Source organism: Aulonocara sp. 'chitande type north' Nkhata Bay, linkage group LG6 (assembly GCF_057382095.1).
Source record: "Aulonocara sp. 'chitande type north' Nkhata Bay isolate Kocher_YH1m ecotype deep benthic linkage group LG6, A_spYH_male_GT1.1, whole genome shotgun sequence".
Taxonomy (NCBI): Eukaryota; Metazoa; Chordata; class Actinopteri; order Cichliformes; family Cichlidae; genus Aulonocara; species Aulonocara sp. 'chitande type north' Nkhata Bay.
The window spans coordinates 31,374,377-31,397,406 of NC_141349.1; the positions used below are offsets into that span (position 1 = coordinate 31,374,377).

The 23,030-nt window shown below is 37.6% G+C and overlaps 1 protein-coding gene across 1 annotated transcript in view; it reads right to left on the reverse strand.

Annotated features, from left to right (window-relative positions):
• The window catches only part of helz (helicase with zinc finger), a 51,038-nt gene extending 28,267 nt beyond the window's left edge, over positions 1 to 22,771 (reverse strand). Inside the window, exons 1-16 of the mRNA XM_086296310.1 lie at positions 22,570 to 22,771; positions 18,011 to 18,256; positions 17,591 to 17,627; positions 16,963 to 17,087; positions 16,068 to 16,124; positions 15,595 to 15,643; positions 14,959 to 15,034; positions 13,878 to 14,076; positions 13,065 to 13,172; positions 12,572 to 12,713; positions 9,831 to 9,986; positions 9,356 to 9,626; positions 7,758 to 7,884; positions 7,396 to 7,608; positions 6,067 to 6,197; positions 1,544 to 1,723 (exon numbers count right to left, since the gene is read on the reverse strand). Of these exons, the coding sequence (XP_086152436.1) occupies positions 1,544 to 1,723; positions 6,067 to 6,197; positions 7,396 to 7,608; positions 7,758 to 7,884; positions 9,356 to 9,626; positions 9,831 to 9,986; positions 12,572 to 12,713; positions 13,065 to 13,172; positions 13,878 to 14,076; positions 14,959 to 15,034; positions 15,595 to 15,643; positions 16,068 to 16,124; positions 16,963 to 17,087; positions 17,591 to 17,627; positions 18,011 to 18,238 (2,099 nt within the window). The 5' untranslated portion in view covers positions 18,239 to 18,256; positions 22,570 to 22,771. The remainder of the gene's footprint in view (positions 1 to 1,543; positions 1,724 to 6,066; positions 6,198 to 7,395; positions 7,609 to 7,757; positions 7,885 to 9,355; positions 9,627 to 9,830; positions 9,987 to 12,571; positions 12,714 to 13,064; positions 13,173 to 13,877; positions 14,077 to 14,958; positions 15,035 to 15,594; positions 15,644 to 16,067; positions 16,125 to 16,962; positions 17,088 to 17,590; positions 17,628 to 18,010; positions 18,257 to 22,569) is intronic.
• Positions 22,772 to 23,030: the final 259 nt, after the last annotated feature.

The window sequence follows — 23,030 nt, forward strand, 5'->3', positions numbered from 1 at the left end:
AGACCAGGGAACCATTTATGTGCTTGTGCTACATCGGTTTGCTTCTAACACGGGAAATTGCAAAGTTTCCTGTGGGTATCTACACAGGGAGGGAGCTTACTAATGATGAAAAATGCCAATGGAAGAAAATCATACACTGTTTTGTTGTTATACAACACTGTGTGGGCCACTGAAGTGACATAGCTTGATTGATCACAATATAGTTGGCACGCACTTCCATTCTGGCCCTGAAAATGTGTTGCAATCAGACTAACCATGTGCATCAACCACACATTGACACAAATTCGTCCAAATGACCAGCAGAGTTTGTCTTCAAATGATATGGCCTAGACAATACAAACCATAGACAACTACACAGCACAACACAGGCTCCAACACACGCACAGACACACACCACAGTTTGACACTTTATAGCACTGTGATTTCTCAACTTTAAAAAGGTCAAACCCAAGGCAGTGACTGCCACTGAAACGAAAACGGCGGCCACTGCACAGCCCAGCCCCAGGATACATCTGTCATTTCTTTTGACTGAGCTCCCCTACTGCATTTATAAGTGATATTAACTTGATTCACATCCACATTTCCCTTTCAAATTTCCCTACAAATACCCCATTGACACTTTATGATACATAGCAGGGAGTATCAGTAATCTGCAAAAACGATTGCTTGTGAGATCAAGGTTGCTGACTATATTTATATGATGGTGATTGAAACCATTTATTTGTAATATTTCACTAATGTTTATCAAGTTTGTCTTTTAACCAGTGATGAAGCAGAGGAAACTTACTCAATGACAAAAAAAACAAAACAAAGATTAAACGTAAGATGTAGGGAAAAAAAGTTCTCATATTTCATTGTTAAAACATCATTTAGTTTGCAATTTTGTAAATTACACCAGTGCCTGCTTTTATAAATTGCTCTGCTGTACCGAATACAAAAAAAGATATTTTATTCATTTGTATATTCATTTAGCTGTGCCTTTAATTATGCACCATTCGTCTTAGGTTAATTTTACTGACAGATGTGATAGTATTTCTATAATTTCACAGTGAAAGTGGAGTAAAAATACAGTCCTGCTGTGTTATTCAAATTATAGCCTCCTTATCTTAGCTTTAAGTATTACAAAACTTGACTTTATATGTAAAATGCAGTACTTGGGCTTTTTACAGTTTACTACTCAATCATCAGGCGGTTACTGCTGGTATGGCAACCAATGTAATACCTTATGTTATTAGTTATGAATCATTTAGTTAATGTAAGTCAAATGTTATTGAAAACTAGCGACTATCTACTTGGCACTTCACAACTACAGTTTGAAACAAAAAAAAGTGCTCCATCTATCATTGTAAACATTACATTTAGAACTTCATAAACATTCATTCACAAATACAAAAGAAGCTGAGAGTATATCAGGGATCTGGGGTGGGCGGAATCCTATCTGTTAAAAATAATTCAATGTATCTTAAAAAATTAACATGCAAACAAACAGAGAAGAAGATCAAATGATCACAAACCACAAACAGAAAAGAAAATGATCGCAAACCTGCTGTGGTCTTGGCGGAGGATGTGCTTTACAGCCTGTGCCAGGGTGAAGGTCTTGCCGGTACCATAGGGCCCAATGATAAGAATGGGGGGCAAAGGGATAGAGATGGGTGTGGTGATGGCCAGGATGGCCTCTTTCTGTTTGGCATTCAGACGAGGATCCAACTGCTCATCCCACTGCCTGAGGGCGGAAAGAGGATGGAGGCATTTTTTGATGACCAAATCAACTGTTATTATAAAACATTTCAAACTCAAGCATTCAAGTAAAATACTGCACTATAAACAAAGATTACTTTTGAATATAAAAAGGCAGTATGCCCATGTAATTATTTTGTCTATGTCCCACTAAAAATAATATAAAAAGATCGAATGGAAGATGAGGGGCAGATGAGAAAGGGGGTAAGAAATGTGGGTTTAAATGTTTTCAGTCTCACTGCTACAGCTGTGTCAAAACAAAAAATGAAACACCAGGCCTGCCTTTACAAACATTTGGGAAAGTATGAGTCATTCCAAAGAGCACAATGAATTTTGAGTGTGGTATTGTAATTGGATACCAGAACCTTCATGATATTTTCATGGACAAGCAGCTGCATTCAAGTCTTACATCACCAAGAACAATACAAAGCACCAAAAAGTGTAAAGCACTCCATCGCAACTTCAGCTAGCAGTCTGGGACTGTTATCTCCACATCACCTTCACCAAACTATAAAGTTTGGCAGAGAGGGGATAATTCTATGTGGTTATGTTTTGTTGGGGGGGGGGGGGGGGGGGGGGGGCCTGGGCCCATCAGTTCCATTGAAGGGAATTGATAATGATTCATTTTATTGAAGGGTCTTTTACGTTTCATCATGACTGTGCCCTAGTGCACAAATTAAGGTCCATAAGGCACGGCTAGACCAGTCTGGTGTGAAGGAGCTTGACTGACTTGTGCAAAAAGTGCAGAACTCAACCCTACCAAACACTGTTAGGGTAAACTAGGAACAAAATTGTGAGCCTGGGCTTCTTGTCAAGCATTAGTGTCTGACTTCACAAAGGGGTTTCTGGATGAATGGTCAATAATTCACACAGACAAATTCCAAAATTTTGAGAGCTAACTCAGAAGCAGTTATTGCTGCAAATGGAGATAAATTCCATGCTAATATCTATGGATTAAGAATGGGATATCATAAAACCTCATCTAGTTGTTATGTGCAGGTGACCCAATGTTTGCCCATATCCTACTGAGAATGGAGGGAGAAAAAAAAAGTAGTATCTTTCAGTTTAACTGTTTTTGTCCACTACAGACGACATAATGAATAGGCTGGGTCTCAGGAGGACAGTTACAAGTTTAAAAAGGAAAAACTAAACACCCTGCACATTTCTCTTTTTGATCAATTTGTGTTGTGTTATGAAGTTGACTCATTAGACAAACTAAGACATGCCAATGTGTCTGATGGCCAGGTCAAATTAAGTCATATATCATGCAAGTTTCACAACTGCATGAAACTAGCTCTCCAGAGGAAACATGGTACGGAACGTGTCTGAATGCATTTCTATGAATGTGCAACAAACATAACTTTTCAAATTCCATGTAGTTTTAGGATGACCAGTAAATATTCACAACTAAGCAGTTGTAATTTGTGTGCTAAACAAGACAGAAAGGTAGGAGAAAATGATTCACATCTGATTTGATACTTGTGAATTACTGTAAATGTAGCATGCGTGCATGTCTCCATGCATCACTATCATCATTATGGTGACTGCATCGTCAAAAGCTGTGAATCCCCCAGAGTCAATTGATTGAACTCCAGCTGAGAGATGCTGTAATTGGGGGAATGAGAGAAATCTCAGCATTTGCACAAGTGTGTGTGCGTAACAAAAAGGGATGCATAACATTAAGGAATATTCTACAAGTTACAAACAGCTTCAACTCTTGAATCCCAACAAGACTTTCTATACAAGCATTTTGTTTTGTTTCCTTCATACCTTACCTTGATATAAATAATTAGGACATGCCAATCGCTGACAGTCAAAGCAGACCATTTATTATAAACCAAAACATCTGACTTATTAAAGGTAAGCAATTTGTAATGGAAAGAAATTTTAAGACCAAGTCAAGGCTCTTTCACTGAAATTCTTTGATTTGGTTCTTAAGCTCAACTGTGCAGAGAGCTTCATGGAATGGCTGATGAGCAGCGACCCTAAAATAATCAAGCACAAAGCAAAGTTTTGATGTGGTTTTATAAAACACAGCGCCATTGGACTCTAGAGAAGTGAAGACATTTTCTGGAGTGAAGAATCACACTCAACGTCTGGTAATCTAGTAAACGGGTCTGGGTTTGGCGGTTGCCAGAAGAACAGTACTTGTCTGATCGCACTTTGCCAAGTGTAAAATATGGTGTAGGGCGGTTTATGGTGTGGAGTTGTTATCAGGAATCGGGCTTAACCCCAATAGTTCCAGTAAAAGAAAGTCCTTATGCTTCAAGAATACAAAGACATTTTGGATAATTTCATGCTTCCAACTTTGTGGGATTAGTTCTAGGATGGCCCTTTCCTAGGGCTGTGCGATATGACCAAAATCTCATATCCCGATATAAGACATCTATCGTCCCGATAACGATATAAATCACAAAAATTTAACATTTTCTGTAAATTCTGTGAATCTCGGGCAGCTCGACTTGCGTGAAGTGTTTCCAGCTGGGCGTCATGTACCTGGAGTCGAATGTTTTAACCGATGCATGACACTATACATTTTTAGACATAAGTTGTAGCGTTTTCTTTGAGTATTTATTACACGGCGTGCTGCGGGGAAAAGCCTGTCCTAACGTTTTAGTCTAAGGTTTAATTTTAGCTCCTGACGGCTCTTTTTGCTTCACATCCGTAAACTTATTGCCTATCATCATTTATTGGACTGATGAATGTCGGTTGGAAAAATTTTAGATATCACCCAACCTTTACTACACACCAAAGTCTGCATTTAGTCCTATAAACTCTTACCAAAACTAACTAAAGTTAGCAAGAGGTTAGGGTAAGATGCACAAACAAAAAACAAACAAACAAACAAAAAAACAACAACAAAAAAATCAGGTTTAAATGCACCACTAATACACTATTATGGGTTTATTGACACTTTGAGTTAAAAGATAAGAATCAGAACCACTTTACTTGAATGAATTTCTGAACAGATTATGCATAAAATGTCTAAGTTTCTATGAATTTTTTTTTTTTTTAAAAACCCCAAAAAACCAATTTGTCTAAACTGATAATACACAGTTGTATGTATCAAAATCTAAAATGAATACACCAAGTAATCCCTGTAAGTAACTGACTGAGTGAAGCCTTAAACTATCCGACTTGCAGAACCTTCTCTAGCACCTCCATTAGATGTTTTTAATAACTACTCAGAAATAAACTGTTATAGTTTCATCTTGATTGAACAGTTTGATCATGCTATAGCATCCTGTGAAGTTTCTTTGAAAGTTGTTTTTCTTGAAGGCATGGCTCACACCAATAAATCTTTTTGAATATAGTAGACTTCACCAAAATTCATACGATGCCTTCCTTAAATAAGGAAAGAGCTGCCACATCAACACATCAACGTCTAATATGAGCTCGTTAACTTAAATGCCTGGCTGCAAGTAGTGCTTAATGAACTCATTAGTACAGAGACTTCTAAATTCTAAATTACTGTTAGTTATTAGTTAAGCCAGATTGTGACTGTCTATAACGGGACTCACATAAACGTCAGGCCATACGTTTGAGTAATCAATGCAAAAATCCCGGTAATTCCACAGTTTAGGCAAATGTTTAAAACACAAATACCTACCATAAAGAAAGTGTGCTTTTAAACTAAAGCCAAATTCACCTCTTGCTCCTTCTTTAATCAAAAACCCACGTTTATCCAAATTCCAATTAAAACAAAAATCCACACGAATCCTATTATGGAGCTCAGATAAAGCAGCAGCTATGACAACCACAGGGATTATATTTGACTTTTGCTCTTGTCAATAAAGATTACTGTCTCACTTCCCTCACCTGTCACCAGAGAAATTTAAAGCTTAGGCAGCTGTGAGCATTTCCAAATTGCTAAAAGTAGGAGAAGTCTTCCTTTAACTTTTGATTTGGTGTGGTGACCCCTCTGTGAGAGTATCTGTCAAACTATAAGGATGTGGACGTATTAAAAGAGTTATAATAAATGTGTTTAGGATTAGTTGCATCTGAAAGCAAAAGCTGCATGCAAATATCTTCCCTCACTTTTAAACGTAAACGTTTAAACATCTACTTTTAAAAGTAGATGCAGCCTTTACTATATCAAATATCTGCCAGTCATATCCTCAGTATAAAAGCAACATAAAGCAGCATGCCATGTGTACAAAGTAAAATTTCCTTTGATCCCAATTATTTATTATTTATATGTAACTTTTGTGTCTCTGAGTTCCCACTGATTTAATTTTAGTGCCTTAACAATCAATGCATTATCATAAAAATGAATGCATCAAGTGTGTTCTTATGTGTGTGACATTGTGTACATGGTGGAGTACACACCTGTTGGGACTCCAGGGGATAGTAGGGACAAGGCTAACATCAGGGAAAAGGATAGTATTATCTTTGATGCGATCCAGGGCATAATGCATCTCACAGAGTGGCAGTCTGTTCAGCTGGAACTGGAGCTCCACCTGGCAGACACAACACAGAGAGCTTGTTTATCAACACAATTGTCTATATCCATCCATGCCAAGAAATCATACAAAATTTTAAAACAAAAATAAAGATAATTCCATTCAATTCATTCATTCATTAAGGTATTTGTGTGCATCTTTTGGTTTAAAGCTTGTGCTCATGATTCTCTTTCATGATGTGAATTTACTTTTTTTTTTACTAAAATAATTTATTTTATGCAAGCAATGAATTGCATCACATTGCAAAGTCTGCATCTGTGAGAACATTTTAAATATTAATATACACAAGTGCTCAGATAAAATGACCATCTAAACCAACAAATCAAGCCCACAAGCTGTGCAGTTGCTATGGAGCTGGATATTCTTGTCCATTCAAAACTAAGATTTAACTAAAATTCGCTGTATCCCATTCTCTTAATCCTCTCAAAAATTGCTAAACCTTGGAAGAAAGCCACCTGCAACACTTATGACTGAGCAAGTCTAATTAACAGTCTGAAAAGACATGCTTGCGCTGCACTATATATCCACTTTTTATTAGCCAAATGAAAACATCTAAAACCATTTACAAAAAAAACAACAACCAAAAAACCCCCCAAAAAACCCCCAAAAAACATGAAAGCTTAAGCATGAAATAAACAATGAGTACAAGAGTACAGAAAGTCAGAGACATTCAAGAGCTCAAAGGCTGTGTGGAATAAGAACCCACAGAGGAGACAGGGTAATAGAATTGTAGCACATAAGAAGGCAGGAGAAGCATATGCAGAAGAAAAGAAGATTATGCTCCCACAGTGATAGAATGAGGAGTTGTTTTGATAACCATTAACACAGTGTCTTGTTTCCCCTGACTACATTCAGGCTTGGGGGGAACAAGCAAAATAACAAGCTGAGGCTGGTGAAGATAGCATTATTGCAAAAATAAATTTCCAAAATAATTCCATCAGTGTTGACATGGATGCACAACACAGACACATTTTTCCTTGAAACCTCTGCAATCATTTGCGAAAACTATAATTAAGCAGTGAACCTTTCATTCAAATTTTCAAGGTTAGAAAATCCACATGACAAGAATGATGTTCTCAGGCTGCATGTGGGAAAAAAGTATGCTTTATAAGAGAGCATATACCAGCCCTCACCAAACCTTATTTAATGTAGGTGATGCCACATGTCTAAGCACATGAAGTGTGGTTCACCATACCTGTAGTTCTCTGTCAGGCTGCAGCCCGAGTTCCTCACAGCAGTGCTTGCAGATCCTTAGGAAGATGTAATCCTTAGTCTTCTCCTCAATCACAGCCTCATAAACACGCTCTTTAACTCCAGGAGGCGGCTGGCTGTTGATCGCTTCACGGCCCAAAGGTAGCAGCAGAACTGAATTTACCTTGGTCATCACTAGCCGCCCAGCCAGTGTGTCCTGGTGTTCAAAACAGAAATCACTGTTCAAGATAGCTAGCTTACAGATGTTCTTGGTATATAGTGCCACTAAGTAGTACTCTGAGTGAAACGGCAAAAAAACAAGGTGGAAAGCAGTATGGTAGCTGAAATTAGAGTTAGACAACTTACCTCAGAAAGTGTTTCGTTGAGTTTGAAACGTGCAAAAAGCTGTCCATTCTGAGCATACTTTGCTCCAACAGAAATGCCAGTCAGCATAAAGCTAGTGACGAGCTGCAGGTTCACCTTGATGTTAAACCTGTGGGACAAACATAGACATGGGTTGCACACTTTTATCCTGAATAGTCCATTTAAAAAGCAAAAACAAAATAAACCCCCCAAAATGACAAAAGCCATTATACTGAAAAACATATTAATCAAATATATCATTGTCATAATGAATGCTGTGGTGAATTTAACATTTAGAGAAAACAAAACTGGAACTGTTTTGTTTCACCCGTTTTGTTTTATGAATATACAATTTTGCAATATATTCACATAATTATGTGATGTTTAAAACCATCTAAACATCAGAGTACAAGGCCAACTAAATACATCACCAAAAAACATTCAAGAAGGTTCTTGAACGAAAAACATTGGCACAAAATGTATCCATGCACATGTTTATTGAAATTCAAGGTCTTTTGGGAAAAAGAAAAAGGAAAAGAAAAAAAGTTCAGTTCTGGATTGTTTATGAGTGACTCTGACATGATGAAACAAGAACTAATATTATGTGATGAACTTGTGACAGATAATTGACACATAGTGTATTAGCAAAACAGTGATGTTACACAACCAAACGGAGTCTTAGAAGGTTATTTTTATGATTTTACATTAGTTATTTTGCTGGATAATCAAACAGGGCAAAAACTCTGCACTGGTTCTATTTGCTCAATTTTTATTTCTAGATAATCAGCTGATGTCTTTTGCCTCCCAGGTACAAGGAATGTGCCTCTCTCAAAACTGAAGAAATGTCTCCAGATAAAACTGAATGACCCAAGCATGTGAACCTGGCAAAAAAACCCAGATTACTTCAAAGAGATTATTCATATGGAGTTTGAAAATACTGGAGATTAAAAGCCCTTTGAATATGAGCCATAACAACAGAAAGGCACCCACTATTCAAACGACACAGTCTTGAAACTCAGTGTTTTAAATGGCTATTATGTCCTGTGTGCTATGGATGGTCTACTGTACTTGTTTCACTGAATGAGGGTTTACACTGCGTTTCAACTTACCAGCAGTGTGCTTATTTCAGCTGGCAAACAAAGGGTAAACCAGTTTCTTTTCAGCTACCTCAAAGCCGTTATTAAACGGCACTAGCACTTTTAGTAAAGCTGTCTGTGAGAAACACACCCTCCCTCTCACACATGCATAGAGCAAGCATATAGTAAAGGTTAAGTCTGACACCTTGTGGTGGTTTGCCATTTAATAGCAAAAGACTTGATAGTGCCCAGAATTTAGAAAAAAGAATCTATATTGGTATATACATTTCTTTTTAATATATTTTGTACATTTAGGCAGTGCATGTGTAATATATATGGGAACATTAGTGCATAATATGGTATAAAACTTGCTGTTCTGTACTTTTAGATACTGTGTCGCATTTGATTTTATTCATGTGTAAAATAAACTTTCCAATCAAAGTTTTATGTTCAAATTTCATATAAATGTTTTTTTATTTGCACTGTACAGCAGAATTAAGAAACCTTCAATATGTATGTACTCACTTGCTAACTTCTTTGTACTGTGCAATCTCTTCTATGTAGAGCAGATCGTGCAGTCGGGCCTGGTAGTTGTCTTTGGTCAGAGTCTTGTCAAGGACTGACTGGGTGAAGAGCTGGTCAGCTGATAGAGGTATCTGATAGCGGGAAAGGAGGCTGCGCTCCAGTTCAGCCATCGTCTCATTGGGACTGAATTCAACAATGGTTTTACAGGATGAGTCCCAGCGTTTCGCAGTCATCAAGAGTTGCTGTCTGGCTGCCAACAGGTGCTCCAAGTCTAGAGAACAAAGAACAGCAAAATGGGTCAAAGCATTAATTGCTACTTTTTTGCGACTTAAAAAAAAAAAAAAAAAAATCTGGAAATTTTTATCCAGGTATCATCTTTAAACACAAAACTATCTGAAGTAAAACTTTATCAGATATACACACTAATAAGAGGCAACAGACTTTTCTATGCATTGATGCTTGTTTTAAAGCATACCTTCAATAGAGGCAGCATCCACCATGATCCGCTGCATTAGCACAGGTTCTGAACCAAAGTCAAAAACAATGGTCTGTCGGAAGGTACCAAAGATCTCTGTGCTGAAACCCACTGCAACCTTGTAGACACAGTGGTCCAGGCCATTGTCTGCTGCCACTGTGAGAAGAGGAAACGTTTAAGTACATTTGAACTAGCACTCCACTGTGCTGTAAAAAGAAAGAGCTAACCACATAAATTTAATATATACATTTAACACGAGGAATACATATTATGCACCACTGATATACAGTCTCTACCAATGTTTTAAAATATAGATATTTTTGGAGGTCAAAGCCCCCACAACAACTACATAAGTAGAACAGCATGGTAAAAGTTGCCTAAGGAGGCAGACTGAGAATCCAAGGAGTACACAAACACAGCAAAGTGATCACGCTAACAAGAACAACCAGACTTTTTGAATATTTGAATCTTCACTGTCAGAGATATCCCCCACACAATACACACAATTTTACCCGAGGTTGTCAGCTAGCAAGCCTCTGGTCTATGAAAAAAAACAACAACAAGCAAACACAAAAAACAACTCAGAGCCATACAGACCTAGGGGTGCAACCTGGCTAGTCAGCTAATGGAATTTAGCAATGCTGGGAACTTTGTTTACAATTTCTTGTACATGTACTCTTCTGATTAAGAACTTCACTATTTGTCCATTTGCACTGTTACTAAACCACAATAATTAAAAGAACAGACAGTTTGGCATATTCAAGTTTAGAAGTCAATAAAAATAAACAAAGATAAATGAAATGATTTTTGCTTGTTAATTTAGAAGTTTTGAAATATTAGAAAATCTAAATGAAACTTTTTGGACTTCTCCATGTTTAAGCTTGTCAATACCTATAAAAGGACTAATAGTTTATATAATATGGAAATCTTGTGGTAGCTCTGTCACACAAGGCATTGACTAATGTATGTACAGTGCTAGTATTTGCCCCCTTCCTTATCCTTCTATTTTTGCATATTTGTCAGAGGTTTCAGACTAAACAAATTTTGTATTGCATCCAAAAAAACAAAAAAAAACAAAAAAAAACAAAAAATGCAATTAATGACTATGTGGAAAAGTAATTGGGATCTAAAGCTAATAACTGGCTGTTGGCAATCAAGCTCTTGCGGTAACTGCAAATGAGTCTTTTATATCACACTGGAGGAATTCTGGCCCACTCAAAGATCCTTCATTAATCCTTTACAAGAAATTACATTGCCATGGCAGCTTCAACACAGCCATAAGACCACAAATCACAAACAGCAAAACAATAGTAATAATTCCTATAAGTTGACATTATACAAATAAATAAAACAGCCAATAAGTAATGCGCAAATATGCAAACGTGGATAAAAATCATATCATCATTATGCATCAAACTGCTTCATAGCAGCTGGTATAAAGGACCTCCTGAGGTGCTCAGACTTGCACTTAGGTGCAGTCAGTTTTTGAAGGTTCTACTATTGATAACCTGCAGGGCATGGAGTAAGTATGCAGGCTTGATCTTAACTGATTCCAACTTCAAGTCTTTTTCTCTCCACCACCTGCTGGACTGCCTAAAGTTTACACCCAACTATAGAGTCACCCTTCTTTACAGGTTTGTCAACTCTGCTCCCCAGCAGACCGCATCAAAAAAAACAGAGCACTGGCCACCACTGTAGAGTAGACACGGCGCAAGAAGGGCTGGCAGATGTTGAATGCCCTTAGCATCTTTAGGGAATAAAGCCATCTTTGTCCCTGATTACTGTACACTGCCTCCATGTAGCTCTTCCAGTCCAACTTACTGTTGAGCTGCACACCACGGTATCTGTAGCTGCACACCACTGGAGACACTGTTCTGCAGACGCATAAATTATAGTCTTCAAGACAGATAGTCCAATCACCATAAAAACACTAAGGGATTCCCCTGCACTACCTTCTCCTTCTCACCTAATAGCCAAGATTGGATTTATCCAAGACAATCCAAAAATGTGATGTCAAAAGTCTGCATGCCACTGAATGGCTGGTCAGTGTTGTCACTTGGCGATTCATGAGACTGCATCGTTCACGAAAATTACAAGCAGCATTTTTGAAACATGTCAATGAGGAAAATATATTTTTTTAAAACAACAACAGGAAAAAAAACCCCAAAAAACCCACAACATCGTTTTTTGGGTTTTTTTTGCCCTTTTCCCTGGATTCAGTCGACATGACTCGAGACTGTTGGAAAGTCATAGATGGAGCAACTGGTAGAAGAGGAGGGGGAAGAGGCAACTGAGGAAATTATATTGGTGGTTTGGTGAGAGGAGGGAGTGGGGGGGAAAAAAACAAAAACAAAAAAAAAACGCAACGGGGGGGTTTGGTCAGCAGTGATTTTCGCCTTGGAACTTTTCCACACAGGACCAGGTGAGTTTGGTTGGCCATTTTTACCTTAATAATTGAAACCATCATTTAAAATAATTAAAATCATCATTTAAAAAGAAAAGAGAAAAAAAAAAATCAGCATTTTGTATTTACTTGGGTTATCCTTGTCTAACATTAACATTTTTTGATTATATGAAACATACAAGTTTGACACATATAATTTATACAGACAAAATGGAATCAGAAACCTTATGAAGCTGGAAAAATACATTTGAAAATAAAAATCCCCTGATAGCTCATGTTTGACCATAACACAACACAACACAACACAACACAACATAACATAAAATTTATGACCCACCTGCTGTCTCCTCCCCTGGAGTCCACTCTTGGCAGCCTTTGGGAACACCTTGGAGCCGCTCTCCAGCTGACACGCCTGTGATGAAGAAGTGTGGTCGGTGGGCATCATAGAGGAGAGCAATCCGGTACAGCTTTCTAGGCGGCTGTACAGAGCAATGGGAAGATAATCAGGACTTTCACAAAATTAACAGATGGTTAATATACCAAGTATCCAAGGAGCACAGACTATGGGTTTTGGGATAATTGTAACAACACAATGTGATTCTTTTGTCCTTTTAAACACACACAGAGTGGAAAAAAAGAGCAGAGAGTAACCAGTGCAACTGTTAATGACATCAAATGGTGGAAGAACTGTCACATTCAACTGAAAATGAATTAATGTTGATAAATAAACAAAATGTAACTTAACATTGTGCTTAACACATCACCACATACGGCCCTCATGTTCCTCCTCCACAATGACAAATGATCAAACACTCAATGCTTCATCCTACCTTGCACAACAAGGAGAAGACCCAGGAGTGGGAGGATTTTTTGGTGGTGACGGTGACAGACAGGCTAGAGGTGGTCTCTACATTCACTCCTTCTAAACAGTCACTTAGCTAGAAGAAATAAAATACCATGGTTAGTTACATACCATCACAGCTTATTTATTCATAAACCATTTACAGGTCAACGGTTAGCCAATATTTTTGCAAGCCAAGTTAATTTACGCATCAAATATTAATGAAAGCAAAAGTTAGGTATCCCTGACTGTAAGCACACATTAATTAAGAGCTAGATACAGAGTGCCAAATAATATTAAAGGCTTGTGAGTATGTGCTCAACACTGACACTCCTAAAGAAAACATAATCTTTGATGCATTGTTCTTCTAAAATATCTTAAATGTAGTGGAGGTATTTGAGTGTTTTCCGTAATAAAACAGACTTAAGAAGTGAACTAGAGGGTCACATATCTGTTAATAGCTGTGTTTATACCCAATGGGGGCAAAAAAAAAAAAAACCAAAAAAAAAAAAAACCAAACAAACAAAAAAAAAACAACCCTCCATTAGGATATTCAAAGCTTTTGTGTGGATGCATATGTAAATAAGGACCTATGCTGGAAATGTGTAGTAAATTTGAGAGATTTATATTTATATTTGAGAGATTTATATAGTAGATATATATAGAAATTGCAGAGGCTTTTAATCAGAACACATGTTAGAATGGTTTCAAATAGCAGTGAACACATTCATGTTCGCACAGTGTTTTCACTTTTATCTCACTGTGCCACTTTTGAGTTTGCATGAACTACAATGTCACTTACCACTTTCTCTGGAGAAAGGGAGTTCATCCACTTCTCTATTAAGGTCTCCATGTAGTTTTCGGTGAAGTGTTTACTCTCCTGCTGTTGTTTGAGGCGGATGAGGCGTGAAGCATAGCGCTTCTGCCACTCCATAAGCTCCTCCTGCGAATGAGCTGATGTACACTGGGCCCCATACCGACACAGGCCCTGCTCCAAGTACCTAAAGGGAAATAAAAAGTATGCTCAGGTGGGTCCATGTTAGTTCAAGCAACTGTTTTACTTCATAAAATGTTTCAGAATACTCAACGGTTCTTGTTCCCAATTTATATTATGCTTTCTCGGTGTGTTTTGTGATGCTGGTTGTTTAAAAGTATAACATTTAAAAATAGTTGGTACATTGACTGTGACACAATGTAGTTAAAAATTTCATGTGCCCATCTCCTCTACCTTTTAAGTTGTGCAGACTCAAAAAGGCACATCCCATCTCATCCCACCCCTCCTGTACTTCAATGTACAATTTTGGTTAATTTTATACAAACCATTATCAACCACAAAAATCTAAAATATATTATTGTTTGTAAAGGAGACCCCTTTGGTGTAAAGAGTTCAAAAATGAAAATTCACAGAACTAACTACAATCACAAATTCTGAAGTCTCAGTGTGATGACAGCAAATGCCCGTTAGTTGCATAAACATAAGCGTAAGTCATGGCATATTTTTCCTTGCAACATTTAGTGTGAGATACATTTGTATTTGTACTGTATCTTTATTTTGAACATGTTAAAAATAGTATAACACTAAAGAGAAAAAAGAAAGCAAAATAAAATTAGAACAAAACAGTAATAATTATAAATAACTTACAACTGACGCTCAAAAAGGAGTAGGAAGAAGCATATATAATCTTATATAATCCCACCTCATTTCCACTATTTAGTAACTAATAGTCAGTACTTTTTCTTCCCATTTATGCCCTACCAATCATAAATTCTTCCTTACAATTTGTTACATGCATTTGCTTTTATAACCCCAGTAACACATCAAAAGATATACAAATTTACAGATATTCCTCACTTCTTACAAATAACCATACAATTTGCATTACCTTTTACAAAGGGTGTACTCCTCACTGCTCGTGACTCCTCTTGGAGGTGGTCGGAACCGCCAGCCATCTTGGACCTCTGTCAATATATGAGCAGGGTGGTCAATGTAAGACTGAGAAAAGTGTAACCATTAATGCTAACTAGATTATACAATTTCTAGAGAAATGATGCTGGGATTGTTGCTACTGCTGGATGTCGCCTTGTTGGCTGTTGCAGTTTAGCTTTTAAAATTTTCAATTTTTAAAAACAAGCTGGTCTTCTATTAAGAGACATTTATGTTTAATTTTAAACACTGCCAGTTCTTTTTATTTTTAAGTTTGTCTGTTGTCCTTCAGTATGTATGAGAGAGACGGACAGCTACAAATCACAGCCTACATACTTAAAACTGTGAAGAAGATCTGCCTTTAAACTCAAGCATAATCGGAGCTGGAATTTCATAATCTAAATGAAGATGTGCGTTCATATTTTCCATACAGTATTTTCATCCTTAAAAACACACTCAGGCATTTACAGTGCCACACAGGTCCATTTCAGCCAGAAGCTTATAATCATATTGCACCACCAGTCAAGATAAGCAGAGGGGAAAAAACAAAACAACATTAATGTGATTTTTTTTGTCATGGTACACATTTGCTTACCTTCATCCTGGTCATCTGTGTATTCTGGTGCCATCTCTCCTTTTACAGCCTGACAGAGAGGGGGGCAGAATGAGGAGCTTGGAGGTGGTGCGTAGATTATTTCTAATATGTCAACTAGTAACTTGAGATACATGCATGCCCTTAACTTTTCCAGGCATTACCCAATGGAGGTGCACATTTGCATGCAAATGTCACAGATTGTTGGATCCATCATTAAATGTGAGAAAGGGCAACTTTGGACAATGTTCCGATCTGACTTTCCTGAGGTTATCCTCTGTTCATGTGTAAAAACAGCTCGAGCTCCATGCAATCAGCTTAGGCATTAAACATATTGCACGGGAACAAATAAACAACAGATACTTTGGCTATAACCAAATCTTAATTATTTCCATCTACAAGCATTGAAGAATTCCCTGTAAAACCAAACACCACATGACTGGAACAAAGGAGCATGACGAACAATAGGCACGTACCTCTATTTCAGAGAAGAGCATTTTTAATCTGCTCAGGTCTTTTGCAACAATACCATTCTGTTGAGAAAGAAAACAACTACTTTAGTCCTTTTTATTAGTAGTCATTTTTTAACAATAACATGCAAAATTGATCTTCATCATCATTACAGTATGCACTACAAAGGTTTCCATATTAGATCAGTGGAATGTGAAATGTATGTGCGATGTAACCTGGAGTTTGCTGGCAACAAGTCACAAATTATAGTATCGAAAAGCGCAAATAAGCCTTTGGCTCATGCATTTATGGCTTCCTTACAGCTAGGGTACTTAGCAATTCACTTTCTTAGTGAATTATTTGCCAAATAAAACTCTTGTTTGATTCATCGCTTATTTGCACTTCCTGGTAGTGACTTTATCCACCGCTATATGAAGATTTTCCTGAATGTTTAAGGTCTCAGAAAATTTTACAGTTTAACTGCCTTTCTGCTTAACACTGCTCTATATAGACCATGAACCCCTCACAATTTCATTACACATAGAAAGTGCCTATTACATTCCTAATCCAAAATATACGGTAACATTTAAAATCCCACATCATATCTAAATGAATATTCAAGTTTAAAATCTGTACTAACATACATGTAATTTGTTGAGAAAAAAAAATTAAACAATGTATGATCTAACAATGGCCAGTGGAAACCAAAACCATCTAACTTTTGACAGCTGCTTCAAAAACCACAATAAAAACATTGCCTGTATTATTATTATTATTATTATTATTATTATTATTATTATTATTATTCTAAAACTGTAGAACATTGGCAATGTTAGACACTGCACTTTAAATACCCTTCTAGCTACCAATGTGTAGTCTGACAGTACTTCTGAATGCGATTTATAGATACATTAATCATACCATTGGCTCTCCATACAAGGCTTTAGACAGGATGCTGGCCACCTCCTGCAGGCTGCCATCCAACAGCATGGAGCGCAAGTTCACCTGTAGTGAACCATCTCCCCTGGCAATTTCTTCTGCCAGGACTATCACAAGATGAAGAGGAAAGAGGAGTGGGTATGGAAAGAATAAATTCAGTTCAGTCAGTTAGATATTTTTCAATGTTCTGTATGTGATAAGTCTGCATGCCTGCTCTCTACAAAAAGAGTGAAAGGGACTGATTTGATTTTCTGAAAAGTTCAATGAAAACATGACATTTTAGGATTATCAGGGCTTGTATTTTCATACAGGCTGAAAGAGGCTACATTGTACCATATACTTTTCTATGCCGCAAGCTTCAGCAATGCCCCAGGTTTACTGCAGTAAACGACTCACTTGACAACACTGGGACACTATCTTTGACCCCAGGCATCACCTGAGTGCAGACCTAAACATTTATTTTCTTCTGTTTTTCAGCTATAACACTTACAGTAGATGCAAAATTAACATGTCAGGACATGGTGAAACTTCTACCACAGGTACAAAATTACCTATTACACTACACGAACTTACAGTATCAGTACTGTTTACAATTTGAGTTGCCACTCACCATGTTTGCAGTCTTCATCTGCTTCATCATAATTTTTCTGTTGGCAGAAATGGGGGAGAAAATTTATGACCTTTACAAATGAGAATACTTGGTGATACTTCCTCACATTATCAGACTTATAAGACTTAAGTAGTTTCCATAATCTTCAGCCTCAAGCAACAGGTCTAATTTTAGTCTTCAGCAAAGATGACCTAACAGTACCCTGGAAGAAACTTCTGTTTCCTCATTTTTAATCTTCTCTTCATTTCACAAAGGTTGATTCAAAGGACAATGGTCAGTTATTTCAATGTAATGTAATAATTTCAAGATGAGTATTAGATGATAATTTTATATTTCACATTATTATTGTTAATGAGTTCTGTCTCTACATTGTGATTTTGGGGGATGTTAAATAGTTGTAAAAATCAGCCGTGTCCTCACCAGCTGCAAGAAGGCAGCAATTCGGTAGAGCAGGGCACGGCTGCGGAGGGGTCCGGCGGCGGCGACAAGAGATGGAGGGCTCAGCGGGATGGGGTTGCTGGAGGATGGGGGTTGGGGTGCAAGGACCACCAGGGCATCCGTGCTATGGCTGACTGCCGCCTCGTACTCCCGCCTGGCTAACGATCTACTGGCTTCTTCACATGACTTCTCCGCTCTCCTGTCCGCCATGACTTAGGGACAAACCGTCTACAAATAAAACACAAATGGCACAAAAATAAGAACACTTAAAAAAAAAACAAAAAAAAACAGGGCTAGACAAAAGATAACAATTTTCTTTTTCTCCAACCTCTCGGAAATTGTCATCCTGATTATTGTCAAACAATATGTAAAACGCAGCCAACATCAGCTGCCTAACTTTCCACTGAAAACTGAATTCAGCTATTTGGGTAAGATATAGTCTGTTGCTTCCAATGAACTCCCGATTTGATAGGTCATTTTTATTTGCTTTTACTTGTACATGTAGTTGACACAGAACATTATTTTTAAATAAAGTAAATGTTTTTTTTCCCCTCCACATAACGTCACAGTCATAAATTATTAAATTATGTTCACTTTAATAATAAATTATATATTGTGGCTTTTGATTTGGAACAAGTTTGTTTTTGTTTTGTTTTTTAAAAAGGTTTTCTACAGTAAAATGTAATTTTACAGTGGCAACAAGCAAGAGTCAAGTTCTCATGTAACTGATGTTTGCCATAAATCAACAAGAACAGAGGATAAGACTCCTTGGAGTGTTTCTAACATACCTCAACCTCTGCCTGTGCTTACACAGTGTAAATTGAAATACATGTGCAAAGAGCAGAGAAAGATGTAGTCATGTGAGATGTCTTAAGCAATATAAGAGACATTCTTCTTTATGATCAAGCTCTGAAGTCAGTAGTAGAGTCAGCTGTCTGGTGTCAACTGACTCATAATGGGCATAACTGATCATCCAGAATAAAGGGGCATTGCTGAGACAAGATAGTGGACATGCTGGACAGTATGCAGAGGAAAAGTCAATATAACCTTTATGTTGAATTTCTAGCAGTACTTTTATTTTTACAATGTTTCAGATAAAACCTCATCACAATCTGTCCTGATGAGACTTGCGTATTTTGGGACTAGGAGTGTAATGGTACTTGCCCTCAACCCATCACGTTCAGTTCGATATTGCCCCGTGACAAAAAAACAGTACTGTGAGAAGTTTGCACTTATGTCTACACACTTGGATTCCCGGAACAAAAATTCCAGGCTGGGAGCCACTGGGAAAAGCACAGCAGTGCACCTTGAAAGCAGGTAAGGCATTATACGTGTACTTTATCTGACAACTCATACAATCCGCTGAGTTTTTAAATTTAACTTACTCTACTGCTGGAATCTACAACTTCCCTGCTCACATTGTGGGGTTCACTAAGGATGGATCTTGATAAAATTACAATATCACTGCCAATACAGGTTCTGGTTAGGGGTACGATCATTTCACTTTGTATATTCCTAATCAACTTTTGGAGAGAAAAAAAAAATAGGAATAGGAAGTTTTCTACATTTTCTAAATCAATGTGGATTTATTATCAATAAATATAAACATAGTATAGAATAGGGAGTTCAAAAAGCCTCATATGTGATTCCGAAGTACAAAGGCCCCTGTGTTAACTGTGAGAAAACATAATAGCACAGATAACGGAAATTCATAGGTTCAGAGACACATGATTCAAATGATCTAGACAATTTGGTAACCATCCAAAACCAATTATCAATTCCAAATCCTAAAGGTCACACTGAATGTAAAGACCAACATTGCTTTTATCTAGTGGTAATCACTGTTTCCTCAGTGTGGACAAAAAGACCAACTGTGCTTTGTACAAATATTCAAACTCAAGTGGCACCACTAGCGTTTAATTTTTAACACGATATTTTTACAAACATACATAAAAATATGTTGCAATCATATTAGCTTCATTTACTAAACCTTTTTTCACAGTATGCAAAACTTGAACAAAAGGTTAAAGTTTCAAAGTATATCTTTTGTTTAGTTTCATCTGCTGTAATGAAAATGTACTGAGCCATGAATGTACTCGTGTTCTGGGTGTTGTTGTTTTTTTGTCTTTTGAAGTGGGGGGGGGGGGGGGGGGGGGGGGGGGGGGGGGCTGTTACCAGCAGCTTTTCTAGCAACTTCTAATTAATATCTTATACAACAACATGTAAGAAACAAGAAAGTGGCTTTTTTTTCCAGGATAGGGAGGGTACACTGTGAACTCCTGTCAAACGCCAAAACCTCAAATGCTTAGCCTTGGATAACAGCCTAGCAACTTCTGGCCCGGTTTCCAACCACGCTGGTTTCAACACCAGAACTGCAACTTATCTCAGGAAGGCAGATAAAGAGCTTTTGTCACAAAAATACTACACTAAAAGCCCCTATTATAGCTATGTGCAAAGCAAACGGAGTTTCAACAGTTAGCTGATGCTCAATTTCAATCCAAGCACTCACCACAGTATGGAATTTAGATTTTGATTCTGACTACCTCAGAGGAACAGGGAAGCTGTCACCTACAGCACAGTAATTTTAGGCATATTTGGAACAGGGTGTCCTTGAAAGAGAGAGAGGAGGCACCAAATTACTATATGCTAGCTGTGAAATTGCAATTTATACCTGCATCGCATGATGAAGACATTAAACAAAAGGATTTGACATTTCACACATTGTTAAAAAAATATTTTCAAAATCAAAATCAATCATGCAAGAGGCGGTGGGTGCAGTGGGGGAGTCTGTTAACCCTGTAACAGTGTTTGAGACACTTCTTCAACATCTACTAACATACAGCTACGTTAGTAATAGCTGCTCTGGCTCAACATGTCTCTTAGGACCATAGAGAGACAAGTCTTTCAGCTTATGTGCAGTACATGGTAATACACATGACACACAATAATGTATTTGAAGGATTTTTTTCACTGTCGCAAAAAGCACATGTGAAGCAAATAATGCAGTCATTGCACTTATATTAATTTTAACGCTAAAAATACCACAATCGTCACCATTGGCCTGGACAGATATTCCATGAGTCAGAAAAAAATAAGCTAACCAAGCAGGGAGGGGACCATAAGCAGCTAATTCTTTGCCTTTTCATTTAGGAATATGACACATTATAGGTCTGCTGATCTTCAAAAAGTGAACTCGTGGTGTGAACGCTTCCTTTAAAAATAAAATAAAATAAAAAAATACAGATGCATTTTTGATTAGTATAACTAGTTTTTTGTCATCATGCAGACATGAAACTAACCAATTTTGCCACACCTCGTCATCACACATTGTCTGGAGCATTTTGCATAAAAATGGTTCATCCACAATGTCAGAAAATCTTAAAATAACTTCTAGGATTTGAATTTAAAGTAGCTGTTTGTATTTGTAAAACAACTTTCTGCAAATATAATAATTAAAATAGTCTTAAGACTAAGGAAAAAACATGTAATCATCCAAAAGTAGTTGAGAGTTAAAAGTTGCTTGACCAGAGAATGATGGCTTATGGGAAGATGAACAACAGAATTGTAGACAAAAAAAACAAAAGAGATGCACGACTGATATTAACACAGTGCTTGCTACGATCAAGTAGGGTTAGTTTAAAACCAATGTAGCGATTCACAGCCCTATTTGTTACTGTGGGGATAGCCGTTACCTAATATTAGTGCTTGGCACTTCACTGGTGCAACGAAAAATAGTTTGGCGGGATGCAGCGGGTGGGCAGCTGTCTTATTTTTCGTGTTCAGTCGTGGGACTCCACGATTACAATATACAGTGGAAGAAAACGCTAATATTTATAACGGAAAATAGTTGTAGAGCAACCGCGACTGTCTCCGTTGTCCTCAGATAACGTTATTTGGCTTGACAGTATCGTCAGCAGCAACGTGTGCAAAATACGGCTGTAAAAACTTATTTCCCTGAGCTTAACTGGCAGGAGGCAGCAAGAGTGCATACACTAAATACCAAATACACTGGAGTGGACATGATCTGCCTTTCAGTAGTTAGTTATAGCTATTGTTTGTCCAGCAAACTTGTCATGACTGCTGCAAGTAAGAGCGATGACGGCAGCGTCACAAAGCCTTGCAAAAAAACAAAAAAACAAAAAAAAATGTCCCCACTCAAAGTGTTGGTCAACTTATCGCTCGCCTTTGCACAGGGCACACAGTGTTGCCACTAAATAGAGTATGCGTAGCTAGCAGTTAGCCTGCTAGCCAAAACACGGCCTTTCTTGGAACCAAACTGGGAAGCTCACAACAAGAATGGCTGTCTGGTTTGTTAATGTTAGCGGGCTAGCTAGCTAGGTTCGCCGAAACAAAACGGGTTCGGGCCTGTGATTTTGCCACGGTGTTTGGACGCATATAACTGGTATGACATCGTGTTGTTATTCGTGCATAAACTCAAAGCATTCGCCATTATCCTAATGATTTATGGTGGGGTTTCGTGGCAGTGCCTTTGAGATGAAAAAGACAACTGAAAGGGCTGAAAATGGGAAGTCAACACTTACCTAGCTTTACTTTCTACGCCATCTTGGATCCACTTGTCAGACCGTCATCGCAAAGCATAGTGGGATGTACAGATCTGAAGGTTGAGGGGACCGAAACGTGTGTTTGCGTGCGCGTCTATATGGCCCGTGATGACAAGCATCCTTTTTGTCATAGTAGTTCGTTTTATTCCTTGTAAGCACACACGTGGGACTAAAATTCAAGTAAAGTTAGTCTACGGGTCATTCTGCAGTTAGAGCACAATTTAGGAATCGTTTTTAAAACTGGTCTTTTATTTCATAATTCTCTGTTATGTTTCTAAGAAAAACACATTTAAAAAAAACATCAAAAATATAGATTTGTCCACCTCAGGTATCAAAAGTACACTTTTATGTGACATTTAAGTTGCTGTGTGCTATGCTTGGTACAGCCCACACCAATAATCTGGAATATGAAAAAGCATATTTTATAGCATATAATATAC